Raw genomic sequence first — 14,290 nt, 5'->3', positions numbered from 1 at the left:
TAATTTATTAACTCATTTCTGAAATAAGCTGGTTTTTAGCCTTGTTCTATGTTGGTAAGACAAACCCTTTTAACCTGTCGCTTGGCAGGCTTGCTTTTACATGGCTTAAAGAAAATTGGCAAAATTGGCTAAACTTCTTTGTTTTTCCTGCTAGACATTAAATTATGTACCCCAAATGTTGGTGTGTGCCTGATGCTTGACCACAGCATCATAGCACCAAAGGCTTGTAATTACCCAGCACATTTTCTGCGTAGTTTGCTATTAAAAAATGCATAAGGTACTTGCATGAGCACAGATTTTTACAAATATGTCTAATTAATACAATTTGAAAATGCTTTTACTTCCTTTGCTCCTGAATTTTTCAGTCTAATTTCATTAAAGTGGAATACTTATTCATGTGCTGCTTTCCCCAATTTTGGCTTAATTGTTTCCAGTCTGTACAGCCCGGCTGTCTGGAGATGTTTATTAGTGAGTAAATGTATTCTGGAAGGAGAGAGCCTGGCTAAATTGCTAGAAAGAAAAATTCTACAATTTGACCTTATCAAGACAGGATCCAGAAGGGTCTTATTTTTCATTTTGACTGCGGACTGTTAGGAAGGAATAAAAAAAAATATCCAGAGAAGTTAACTAAAGTCTATCACCATAGCCATTGGATCCGTGGGGGGAAAAAAAAGGAGAAAAGAAAAGAAAAAAAGCACTGTCAAACAGTTATAAACCATTCTGCAGAACTGTAGAAAAAGTGTTACATATCCTGTAATGATACAAAGCTATTTTCTTCCGGCTTTGGAGAACACAAATCTATTCCACGCAAATGCATTTGGTATTTAGGGAACCTTTTAATATACTTTAAGTATATGATAACACAGAGCGTGTGGCATCAAAGTATTCAATAATATATTTTGAGTGATCTTTAGCAACTCTCCTGAGCATTTATGGCTTGCTAGAGGGAAATGCACTTTTCAAAGATCATGTGCAGTCCCTATGGAGACCTGTAACCTTCCTCAGAGCAATTCGCCACAAACTGATCGGTCTGATCACAGCACAAGTGAGACAGTGGGTTTAAAACGCTCTGGAAATGCCTCGAGAATACTAATGGGAGCCCTGCGACTGCTGAGTCACTGCCGGCAACCGGGGGGGTCAAGCAAAGGCTTGTTTGAGGATTATAAATATCGGTAGGAAGCCGGGTATTGGCAAAGCTTCATTTAGACCTTGGCTGTTTCGCGGTCTGATTTGCTGCATAATCAGTTTATTAGTGAATCAAACAAAGATAAAATCTTCCGTTAGGGAGGGCTGAGGGGTTCAGATCCGGGGACAGGGAGGGAAGGAGTGAGTGTATGGATATCAAAAGGCTGCTCGGAGCGGCACAAGAATCTGTGTTTGTTCTTCTAGAAAGAGTTTGGTACTTACCTGTCGTTCCCACGGAAGCTGCTGGGTTTATGAATAAAGGGCAAGTTTTTCTCCTCACCTCTGCCCCCTTGCAAGAGCAACGCCGTGCCCCAGTGGCCTTAATGCAGGAGCTTGTTGGTTTTCTTGTGTTATTTGGCATTTCAGGAATTTCAGCTTTGCCGAAATGATTTACCACTATTTGAACGTGTGCTGTTAAACCCTCTCTGATAGAAAGCTGGAGATTGAGTTTCTTATCACAGAACATGTATGAATATATCCCCTTCCTAAGCCACTGCTGGCTCCTTATGGTGGCCTCCCTAGGGTGTCACACACCCCTTTGCTGCCTCTCACGATCCTTTGTGTACTATTGCTTCCTCTACTGCTTCCAGGCCATCCAGAACAGTAGCATGCTATTTAAATCAAGCATAGCCTGTATTTGCCATTTCAGCTCTTGGAGGGTCCGGATCCATGTGGTGCTTGTCATTAATCACTACTACGCTATGTGGCGCTCTTTTTTTTTTCTTTCTTTTTTTTTTTCTATGTAACACACATGTAGTACAAGCTCAGCTTGTTATTTTTTGACCTGTCTTTTCTTCCTCCTTCCCTCCTTCAGTCTTGCTCTGGGTGGTAACCGATGCAAGAGCTTAAAAATAAAAATGAAAGTGTGAAGTGCATTCACTTTTATGGAGTTGCAAACAGGGGGCAGAGCAGGAAGGAAAATGCAACGTTACCGTTTGTCTGCCTTGGTTCAATTAATGGCCTCAGCCGTTAGTCAACCTGCAGCAGTGTGAACTGCATCATAGAAGCCATGGTACACTAATATTTAAGAAAAAAAGAAAGTATGGTATTGTGAGGAGCCTCTCAATGAGCCTCTGTTGTTATTATCCCATTGCATCTGGCCTGTAGCCAATTTCTGGCTCCCCCTTTCTCAGAAGCTCTTTGACCACAGGCAGGAAATGTGCGACAAGTAGATGAAGAAGTTGGCAATTGTCCTGTACTGTGAGAGTCTGGACACACAGCTGGTTGTTTGGTGGGTGATTAAACAGTGGCTGTATAGAAAGAGGTTATATCTGATGCACAGACACCTTTGCCTGTCTTTGAGAGCATCCTGGAGAAAGAGTAGTTGGGAGATTTGCTGTAAATCCAACCCCAAAGCACGCACATTTATTTTTAAGAAGGTTAAGCAAAACATAGCAAGCAGCTGCCATGAGAAAAGGGGCTGCCACGTCCCCCGTTTTTGCTTTCAGTCTCTCAAGTTCCCCCTTTGCTGTCATGCTGCTCCCCCTCCAGTCCCTGTGCTTGGTGAAAATGGCTTGAAAAGTCCTCACTGTCCAAAGCAAACATTAACACCAAATATTTCACCAGAGGCAGAAAAAGCCCACGTTCTTATCCTTTACAAAACATTAAGATAAACAGCAGTGATCAACCATTTCTTATAGCAAGAGGCTTTTAAAACATATGTGTATGTGCATTCCACCTGGAAATGCGGGGGAGGACATCAGAAGAGCAGTTGTCTTTTATTAGTAGCAGCTAACTTGGAGAGATACTAGGAAGTTTCCGCTGTTCAAAATATATTCTCTTGCTGTTGCAGCTACTTTGGAGTTATCAAAGCCAGGGGGAGTTACTCTTCTTGTTTTTCTTTACGTGGAAATCACTTGACCCTGATTTCCTTATTGTCCCTCTCTGGGTATTATTATTATTAATGCAGTATTGGAATATTTCTCCCTAAATGATACTGCAGAAAAAGTAAATAATTTCTTATTTCTACTTTTTTCCCTCCATAAAGACTCTACTTTAAGAATAGATTTTAAAGGACAAATGCTATGGTTAAAGACTCAGAAAGGAATGAAAATGAGAATTGACACAGACCATTAAGAAAAACAATATTAGGAGCAGGTCACAAAACAGGGAAAAATCCATACGTATTTAAGGAGGTGTGCCTAACAGTCCAACTGAAAAGAAAATAGGGAAAAGCACTTCAGACAAGCAAGAAGATTTCAGCAGATCACTTTGCCCAAAAGGGAGCCAATAATTTGGCAGGAGCTACTAATAACTGCTCCATAAATAAAAAAACCAAACCAATCCTGGATCATAATAGGGAGTAATAGGGAGTTAACTCCCTATAAGGTGAAGCTCAATGGACTAAGTGAGGTTTTTTCAGTCTTAACCAGAAGACTAAAAGTCAGAATTACACAACCAGAGCGATCCAGTGCTGTAAACAGGCCAAATATGCATCTTCCCTTCAAATCACTTCAGAAGTAAAATATAACTCCCTAGAGCCTGGGAGGGGGTGGAGAACAAAGTAAGTGAGAGCAGGTGTAGGGCATCCTGATCAAGTAGGGTTTAAATGTGGCCTGAAGTAACTGATGAGCTTTTCAGGCAGAGCAGGAGGGTTGATGGGATGGAGAGAAAACAAAAGTGATAAGAAAGTTGGTGCAGCAAGCTCAGCAGAAAGAAGACCAAAGGTTTTATGCTGTTGTTTACCAAGTTGTTGTCATTAGGCCTGAGGTGAAATGCATCATGCTATCATAAGGTGCAGCTGGCATGCTTTAAAAAATAGCTGTGGGGTTTGCCTTATAAACATAGGCAACCTTAGGTTTTTCTAAGCAGATGTGCACTGAGAAGAGCTCTCTGCTGCAGGTGCAGTGTGTGCTGCTTGGACACATCATTGCCTTGCTCCTGCTTTCCAGACTGTGGAAACCACAGTGTTTTCCCGCCTGAGGGTGTCTCCCAGGCCATCTCATCCTGGGTAAGACCTGCCTTTTTCTGTTAAGGAGAATCCTGCTTTGTTTACTGGATCATTTTACCTTCCTGACAGCAAGAGTGCTCTGGGCTAGCAGTGCCAAGGCAAGGCTTCATGACCTGATGGACCAAGTGTCCTGGCATCCCATCTGGCATGGGCTGGGTGTGCTTCAGGGTACCCTTGGTAATTTATTGTTGTCACGTGTCTTGAGAAGAAGACATATGCTTTGTCAAATGAATTTATTACAAGTTTTATCATCATTCTTATGGAAAAGCTTGCATAGTTTCTTTCAGTCAAGGGACAAGACTCCCACGATAAGAGCTTGAATGTGCTCTGGTGAGCCTGAGGCTGGCAGGTGGGTATGGCAAATGGTGAGGATGAAGATTCTGATGAAGAGGTATCAGGGTGCTCGTGGGTGTGTCTGGCAGTGCATGGCTTAACCTGGTTATGCACCTCTGAATGACCTGGGGAAGCTGTTGGTATGAGAAACGTGTTTATCTGTCCCCCCCTTAATTCCTTCTCCACCCCATGTACCCCCAGTGAACACCCAGTTACAGATGCGCAGAGCTCATCTTCTTGCAAAGCTGTAAAACCTTTTTTAGGTTGGTTTTTTTTTTTTGTTTTGTTTTGCTTTTTCTCCTTCTCTAAACTGCCTGTCAAATGTCACTGCCTTCCCATCATTCTCTTAACAGCTTCTTTGAGAGGGTGATGGCAGGGCTGCACTCTGTTGCATTTTCTGCCTTCTCTCTGCCACATCAGCCAGTGCCTGCTGGGACTTCAGCAGTCTCATGTGGCCTTACTCCCTTGTATGTTGGTCTCACCGTGGCTTGCAACGGCCCCTTCTTCCCGTTCTGTTCTCTGGTCACTTTGCAACATCACAGGAGTAAAAAAAGACAGACCAATAGATTAGTTCTGCAGCCAAAAAAAAACTTCTAAGGAGACATGTTTGCTGATTTTTGAGCCTTGAATTTAAGGGCAAAGGTTTTTAGTTTTGTCTTTGTTTTTCTTTCAATCCATCTGAGGAGTTGAGAAGAATAGCTGGGAAGAAGGGGTCAATAGTCTTGCACTCATGAAAGTCTACAACCGCCTGGCCTTTGCCAGCACAGCTACTTTCCCACCACCATTGACAATCAAGGGTAAAACTCAAGACACTTGCAAAGGAAAATGCAATGGGAAAAATTTCACTCTGCTGTTCACATACTTTTATTTCCAGGGCAAAATGAAAAGTTTCAGTGTATTTCAGCTTGGTTTGATCTAAGTGGCCAAGCAAACAAGAAATAAATATCCTTTTGACGGGTTTGATGTTAGATCCCTCTTGCTTCAGTAGCTGAAATGCCTCAGCCTCCTGCTTCTCTTTCTTGGCCCAGATTCCTGGTGGTACAAAGTTTCTTGAGCAGCAGTCCAGTTGTCTTGCTGTAAACGAGGCAACTCAGTGGGAAATCCAAAAAATCATTTGACAGTGCAAAAGAAGGTAAAGATACTGCGAGAACTGATGGATAGAGATTAGCTCTATTTTGGGTCAATATTAAGTGCTTTGTGTGGTTGTTTTGTTGTTTTTATCTAACAACGAAAACAAAACGTTATAATTCAAGAGTGTCAAATGTATTGGTGCTTACTGACATTTTTTGGAAATCCAGATAATCAGCAAGCATTACTGCAGGGGTCTGTGTGTGCACAACACCAGGAAGGAGTTGTACCTCTAAATTATGTTGTTAGTCCACAACTCTGATCCCTTTGCCCTTATATCTCTCCTCGCTGGTTTTTTTTTTGGGGGGGGAGGGTTGGTTTTTTTTTTTTTGGTGTTGTGGGGTTTTTTTGGATTTTTTTTTTTTTTCCTCCCCCTGAAACTTCAGAGGCTGAATAGAGAGAAACTATTTTTGTTGCTTCCAGACACAACTATGTTCTAGCAATGGGTGACGTTCAAGCTCAAATGGGGGATTGGGCTAACATGTGTCTGGCTTGAGATAAACTTTACAGAGAATAAAGAGAGATACCAACTCTGTTTTTCATCAGTTTCACTCCTAATACTTCTGTTTTCCACCCTGGCTATTCCATGTGCCATGCAAATTCCCACCGTTCCCTCTGCCATGCGGCTGAGAACATTGACTTCTAGCTGTTAGAATATTGATCTGCTCCTTCACTAAGGCAAAAGAGTTTGGTTTAAAACCACTTTCATTATAATTGTGTGTATTCTTGTGTCTGGAAGGGAGAAAGGTGCCTTCTTAATTTAATTAGAGCTTTAAATTTTGCCATGGTGACAAAGGGGGTGGGAAAAAAAAAAAAGAAAAAAATACATACACCTGGTTTTTGGTTAACTCTAGGAAGTCATGTGTTTGGTCGCTGTGCAGGTCAGAGTCTGGAGAAGCAGGCACGTGACTCTGGCTGTTTCTTCATACAACGCCGAGTATTTGCACAAGAATTTCATCATCCTCTCCCAGGAACAGCTGCCAACCGCAGGGTAACGTGGTTTTGCTGTGGAGGGGAAAAGATGAGTTTTATATGTAAAATTTATTTTAACACTAAAACACTTCTTGACATGAAGGTCAATATGTGCCTAAATTGCTCTAAGTAACTGAGTTTATTATTATTCCTCTCTGTCACATTCCCTTGCTGCAGCTGTGACACTGTGCTGTGTAACTTATTTAATTATACAGTTGTGTTTGCTGCTGTGTGTCTGTTGTTGGGTGTGCTATGAATATTTAGATTTTTCTTTCTCTGCAGTTCTGTAATTTGAACAAATTCACTGAAGTGTATTTAACCTGAAGTAATCTAGAATGTGTGTTGCTTTGGGCTGTGCTTTTTTAGGGACTTCCGTCTGCAAAATGTATTCACAAAAGAAATTTTCTTCATGTAAAGATGGGATGGAGAATCGGCCCTTACACATTGTGTGTTTTGGTAGTTTTTTCGTTGTTTGTTTTTGAAACAACTTCAATCCACAGTGCTATTGGTGCTTTCAGTGGGTGTATTTTGACAGCAGGGACCTATACCGCAAACTTGTGCGCTTATACGTGTGCACACCCCCAGTTTTCCTTCCAAAGAGTCCATTTGGACGCTAACCTGAAAATGTCAAAGGTCTGTGGGCTGAGCTGCATTTAGCAACCTGCTGAACAGCTATTGGAGGGCAGAAAGTGCATTTCCATGATAAACTCTTTTTCTCTGAGGATATTGATACGGCTTTTTAAGTAGGGATTGATTGTGTGCCTGTCAGCACTGTGCTGGGTAGAAAGACTGTGAGTAAAATCTTGGAATATTTAAAGAATATGTTTAAGGGGGGCAAGGGGACTTTACTTTTTTTTTTTTCTTAAATAAAGACATCAAGATACAATTATAGACAGAGTGTAGCTCTATAAAAATATCATAAGTGGATCTAAAAATAGGACAAATTATCATTCTTATAATTAAGCCTAATGGACCTTCCTGTGTAAGTTTGATAAGATGGCTTGTTAATATTCACATTTTTTTCCTATTTAGTCAGTAAATTATGCATAAAGGACAAAATAGAAATAATCGCCCAGACGTTCGGGTCACTTGTGTCTGACTAATTCTCGTCCATTGTCTTTTATAGTTTTAAAATGGGAGATGAGGTAGTGGGGCTGATATCTCTGCTAATAAAATACATAATAATGATTGTTTTCTAAGTTTAAATTGTGTATGCTCTTTCTGAAAATGAAAGATTACCAACAATCATTTGTGTGTTCTTTACATTGATTCAGTATGCAGTAGAGGCAAATTCTGTGAAAGAGTCAAAAGAACAAAGAGTAAAAAAGAAATGCTGACTTAATATCATCTATGTCTTTTAAGTCAGACAGTGTAAGGAAGTTTCAAAGAAAGGAAAACACCTGTATGCTTTTTTCAGAGTTAGGTGGTGGAGGAAGTTTTTTCTCTTAAGATGTTGGGGTTTTTTACTCTAAGTAAAGAGTATTCATTATGTGCATTTATTATTTTTACTTTAAGTTGTATGAAAAAATTCCTGATAAGGAGCCATGTTTATCAAGGTGGAAATCATATTTTGCATTGATGGGTCTGAATTTTAATTTGAAGAGGATACAGAGTATAGTTTTCAGTTAATTTAAGATAATTAGATGGAGTAAAGGTGGGCTGTTTTTTTTTTCTACATGTAGAAAAAAACAAATGACTCATAAATTATTGTAAATAAATTGCATTGGACTCTATTCTGCAACTATTAGAAAATGTAATAATGCTGATCAGAGTAAAACAAAAGGGGGAAAAACCCAAGCAATTCTGGGGTTCCCTCTCTAGGAAGTCTAATTCCCATTCAAAGGACAAAAGTAGTTTCTTATTCTGGTCTCAGAATTGGATCTCAGGGATTTTATTCCTCAATAGGATTTTGATTGATTTTATTTTAGTAGTTTTATCTTATTTCATAATGTTTGTATTAAATCAGATACCTCTGAGCACTTAATCATTTTTAACTTCTAGATCTTTGTATTTAATATTATATTTGCTGTCAAAATTTAATATAAATAAGAATCACAATAAGCGTAAGTCATTGATCAGATGCAGCAAAGTACAACAATGACAGGGAACCAAAAGCATGATCCAGAAATCTTTGTCTGTAATGGAGACACCTATTGACTTCAGTAGGTTTTGGGTCAGGCCTCAAATGGAAACAAAACCCACCTATGTTTGCCAGGCAGGTCAGCAGATGACCTGAAATATGATAGCCATTAATCCACTGTAATAACTGTGTGTCCTTACTGAAAAAATGGTTCTAGTAAGACAAATGATAAGATGCTCTGCTGTGTTCACATGCTGTAAAGCAGAGATTCTACAGAGCAGATGAGAGACATCCGGTGTATAAAACCGAACTGTGCTTCAAGCACCCTTATCATCCATTTGCTGGTCATAAATCGCATAGGAATTGGGTAGTATTGTCTGTGTGGGCCTCAGGAGAGAAGCATTGGAGGCTTCCAAACCTTCCTTATAGGTTGTATCCAGGAGACGACATAGGTGACAGCAATACCAATGCTGCACGGTCCCCCTCCTAGGGACCAGGCAGCTGAACATCACTGAACAAATGTCCCTAATTCAGGTGAGTCATCTGGCTCCTTCCCTTACTTCAGGAGCTATGTCACTGGGGAGCTAAAAAAATCCAGTCATTAACTTGAGACGGAAGGAGATTGACTGTGTAGAAAATATTACATAGGTTAGTGTGTCGTCATCTTATCTGGAAGAAGACAGTCAGGGAGACTTGATTTCCAGCCCATTCTTCAAGACTTTTTTCCATAATTTGCGTTACATATTCCTCATTATTAAAAAGAGGCGACTATATCTTCATTATGTGAGTACGTACTGGACATGCTTTGATAATGCCTTTGGGATCAGGCCTCCCATGCTAGCGTTGTAAATCAAAGAAATAAGCTTTTGGAAGCAAAAAGTAGTTTCACTTTCCAAGTGCTGATCCCCGTATTGCTTGAAAACAAACCCTGATTTACTGATTATGCCCATGAGTTCTTAAAATTTGTACCTCAAAGTGAGTACAAGAAAGAGTGAGCTAAGTTACTTTACAGTGTCTTTACAATATACCCAAGGTGCCAGTATTAATGATGGCCATAGTATCTGTGAACCTGTCTTGCCTTTCCAGATGTTTCACAACATCTTCTGGAGGAAATAAAGATGTCTAAACATCTTCCCTGACGACTGCCAAATGGGTCCAGACAGTCTCCTCTGACCTGCAGAGAAGCACAGGTGTCATTAGCCAAATCCCACCAGAAGAGCTGGCAGAGGCAAGGTCTTGGATCTGCTATCCAACTGTAGAGGAAGGAGCTGAGAAGGGGTTCCCTGGGGAATAGGGACCTTGGTCATGTCTTCCACAGGGCTTTCCATGGGGTGGCAACTCTTTGGGAGGTGGCTGGTTGGGTGTATTGATTCCAGCCAGCTCAGACACTTTAGCATCACACCCAAAGACTTGTCTAGGTGTAGCCCTCTGCCTCCAAGAAGCCTTGAAAAACACCCTGAGAACAAAGATGTTCAAATATCTTTTTTTTTTTTTTCAACCATTTTTTTCCTTTTTACCAGCTAAGGGATGATTAGGATGAATGAGTGGGAATGATAAATTTGGTGACAATGAGGAGGTGTGAACAACCTGTGTGGAGACAGCACAAAAATAGGATCTCTCCAATACCTCCTGGGAGAAGGTGAACATTAGCTAAATGAAAACTGCTCTCTTGAAGAGCTCTGCTGGCATTTATTTTTGTTTTTTAACTCTACGTGCTGGTGGGAGAGGAAAAATTGCTACTCTGTAAGATAGCAAGTCTGGAGGGGAAAAGGAAGATATTCTCATCATAAACTAAATGATAGCAAATTAAACCAGGTAACTAGCATCATGCTGGCCATTTGGCTAGAGTATAAACAGGTTTGGATTAATTGGCACTAATGAGGCTGTGCTATTTAGGGATTTATATTTAAATACCAACTGTTATCTCTCCCATATGTGTTAATGAAGCTCTTCTGGATGGTCTTCAGGGATTGGCATAAAACATTGATAAAAAACATAATCTGGATTTAAGTATTTGCACCAAAAAGAATAAAGAAAAATGTGTCATAAGGGATTTAATGTTAAAAAAAAAAGTCTATAACCTGGAATGTACTATCACACTGACTTTCAGAATCTCTCTTCCACAAAAACCAGAGCTAGATTAAGTGACAATGAATGTAATGCTCAGATGGCTACAACCCATATAATCATCTGTTGTTCTCTCCACAGCTTCCTGGATAACTCTAATATACTATTGGTTTTAAGAAAAGAGGGCTGGTACTTATGGAGGGTTCATACTTAGAGTTTTCTCTCTCAGAGGGGGAAAAGCCATCCTCTCTGGTAGCTGTATGCTGCATATTGTGTGCTAATCTGTCCTATTTCTACCTAGAGTTTTCCTGTTGCAGCAAAACTCTTCAGGATGTTAAAAAGCTAGAGAATATTGTGTGGTTTAACTGTACAGTTCCCTAAACTGGGGAAACCACCAAGCACCTCAATGAGCCTCTTGACTGCCTTCTGCAGCAGAACGCAGCAGGCAGCACCGGCCAAGTTTTGCCCTGAAGTACAGAGTACGTGTCATAAATTCTCTTTGCCAATAGATCTGTAAAGCCAAGTGCACAAATGCTATCTTGAACACAGTGGTGTCTCTGAGCATTACAGTTACAGAACTATTCTTCTTACAAAGATCAATGAGCTTGTAAATTTTGCAGCTACAGTTTTGGATATTCCGTTAGAAACTGTGGTCTCTCATGCTTGCAGCTTGACTCAGGCTTCTCTCCCTTCTCAGGACGAACAGAGCTAAACCACCAAGGATATTCATTGTAGCTAGAAGGAAATATTAATTCAGGATCCTGGTCTTGAACGCCGCATTTCTAAAGGTGCTTTTGTCTGCCATCCCTATCCTGCCTGCTCTGCCCTCGTACGTGAGCACGGCTGTGCACAAACACCCCCTTCCTATTTTTAAGAAAGAAAAGCTGGAAGAGGCTGAGCGATGCACAGCCTGGGAACAACTTCAGTGTAGCTGAGCACCTGCTATTTTTAGGAGCACAGAGTGCAGGAACAATAATGCTGCCTCTGGCTTTGAGATCTCAAAATTGTGAATGACACTTGAGCGTTTGTAACTGCCATCGGTCTGGTGGGAGAACTTAGAAGCTGCTGATATAACTTAAAAAAGGGAAGAGCATTGTATCTGTAGAAGGGGTAAAAAAAAGCTTTTGGGGTTACAGCAATGTGTTGCCTTGGCAATACTTGAATTTATCAGTTTTACCATTCTATTCAAATACTTCAGTTTTTAAAAGCATTAAATCAAGTAAGTTTGGGTCTTGAGTGATGCAGCCTTAGTGGCTGCTTATCAGCTGCTCGTGAATATGCATACTGCAGAAGCTAAACTGTGGCATTTTTCATTTTTTAGGGTGAAATTGAATGACCTGAAAATGGATCCATCTTCTCCTGTGTTACCAGCAACCATTTTAGAGCAAACTGCCTTGCGGCTGGGCTGCAGTCCCGCAGACAAGAAACTTGCTTTTTGCTTGGATGAAGAAGATGAGTTAAAGCATCTTCGTGAATGTTTCTGTATCCCAAAAGTCAAGGATCTGCCTTCAAGTGAGAATTATAATTATGGTGGGGGAGCAGAGGAGGGGGGGGGGAAAGGGTGGGGCTTCACATCTTCTGTATGTGTTTATCACAAATCTTTGGAAATCATTGTCGCTTATGAGATAATTGAGCAATTGCAGTCATATCTGAGCACAGGATGTCCCTGATGTTGCAAAATCAATCCATCAGCTTATTCTAGCACCAAAAGCTTTATGCTCTCATTCCCATCCTGAATAAAATGCGAGGATACAGCACTTACATGGTGCTTATGCTGTCAGTCAGCTGCTTTGAACAATATAGTGACTGATTGAAAATTATAGGCAGAAGCATTTCTATCTAATGGTTTGAAACGGCAATGTCACTTGCAATAGTTTGGAGCAGTTGCTTCCTTGGTATAATATAGTATTATCTATCTAGTTACAATTATTTTAGTTAATGAAAGAAATGGTACATATATTAACATTTATGCCTTATTGCTGGTAGTAGAGATGATATTCTTCCTGAGGCCAAATGGAAGACTGTGCCTTAGAACAAATAATTGATTTGAGCAAATAATTCATAATGAAATCTTTTATTTGAAGATCTTTCCCGCTTCCCTCATGAATTGCCTACAAATAGATAACTGCACGGAGCTTCGAAGCAGCCATGCAAAATGCTTCTAGAAATTTTTCTGCTTCATTCCTGGTCTGTAGGTTGGTTGAGGGAGCCTGTGACCTGCCTGGGCGTGGAGAGGACCTGGTGTGCAGGCAGGGAGGCAAGGAAGGACGTGCAGGAGGGCTGGCAAGCTGAGGGGGAAGCATTCGCTTCAGGTTAGCACCCCCAGCCCAGAAAAACTACAAAATATTTCCATGTTTGGGGTTGTGTGTGTTTTTTTTTTTTCTTTTGTACCCCTGCTGCTGCTGTGTCTGGCCAAAATCATGCAGGGAAACCTGGTGGGAGCACCCACCTGTGGAGGCAGCATGGTCCTGGGCTCTTCTCCTGCTTCCCAAGTCCTGTCTGGGTTTGTTTTCAGCTCTCATGTCAAATACATGGGGATTAAAAACTGTGCCTGCTCTGCAGGCCCTGGTCATAGCATATTGGAAGCTGAAGAAACAGCATATTATTTCCCTAGAACTTGTATAGGCATAGTCATTCCCCTCCTTTTTGCCTTGGCAGAAAGCATCCCTTAAAAAATTAAAGGAAAAAATGTCATAGAGCTTTCTTGGAAAATGTTTTCCTTTTCTAATAAATGCAGATTCAATTTTCTGCAGATATTTTTCTGAAAAGAACAGTATTGATTCATCAAATTATGTCCGGTAAAGGTCTGTCATAGAAAATGGTGTCAGTTGTCTAAATTCCTGGACATCTTTTGAAACTATCTTTGTCTTCAGTGTCTTCCTGCTTAGCAAAGATGGACACTGGGAATGCAGTCTGCTCATGTCCTTAGGACATGGGGATGATAAATCTTAGCTCTCTATGTACTGGTGGTATCAACTTATCTTTCCCCACATTTAAATCTCTGAGGTTTGCTATTTATATTATTCAGAGCAGAGCTGGACACTTTACAAATATTTAAACTAGGTGCTTCCCACGCACGGAGGAGGTGTTCTCAGCCTTTCTGCCAAGAAACCTTTTTTTCTTTTTTTTATTTTTTTTTTTCCTCTGGTCGTTTAAGAGGGTTTCCTAAACCCCATCTGTTTGTTTGAGTACGACTATTCTGCACTCAAAGCCATTCCAGCTGCCACTGTGCTGATGCAATATGTCCCTCTGAAGCTGGGAGGATGCTGGAAGGCAGCTCATGTGGCCATTGAGCTACTGTGCTATTGAAATCCAGCTCGACTAGAACACCTCGACTGCAGCCCTGTCTTTGACTGTGGCAGGCCAAATGTCTCTCAAGAATACGAAAGGTCACTTGTCAGTGCAGTGTCTCAGCAGCTTCAGATTAAAGACTCTTCTGAGAAGTGCACAGAGGTTTTGATACCCCTGTGACAGTTTTCATGGCTTCCTCTCCAACATCCATTATTGTTTGTTCATCAATTACCATAATATTTAGACCCAAAGACTGCTGATATGTGGTTTTTTTTCACCAGTTA

The 14,290-nt window shown here is 40.8% G+C and overlaps 1 protein-coding gene across 2 annotated transcripts in view; it reads left to right on the top strand.

The window, feature by feature from the left end:
- Nucleotides 1-4,243: 4,243 nt before the first annotated feature.
- The window catches only part of KYNU (kynureninase), a 65,063-nt gene continuing 55,016 nt past the window's right edge, over nt 4,244-14,290 (top strand). Inside the window, exons 1-2 of one of the 2 annotated variants that reach the window (XM_074145464.1) lie at nt 4,244-4,293; nt 12,037-12,227. In XM_074145464.1, coding sequence (XP_074001565.1) covers nt 4,283-4,293; nt 12,037-12,227 — 202 coding nt within the window. In that variant the 5' untranslated portion in view covers nt 4,244-4,282. Of the gene's footprint in view, nt 4,294-7,267; nt 7,359-12,036; nt 12,228-14,290 lie in introns of those variants that run through there. The other variant, XM_074145463.1, reaches the window with a different exon arrangement.

This window comes from Numenius arquata, chromosome 3 (genome assembly GCF_964106895.1).
Source record: "Numenius arquata chromosome 3, bNumArq3.hap1.1, whole genome shotgun sequence".
Taxonomy (NCBI): domain Eukaryota; kingdom Metazoa; phylum Chordata; class Aves; order Charadriiformes; family Scolopacidae; genus Numenius; species Numenius arquata.
Note: the sequence above shows the minus strand (reverse complement) of the source record. Positions and strands in the feature narration are given on the sequence as shown.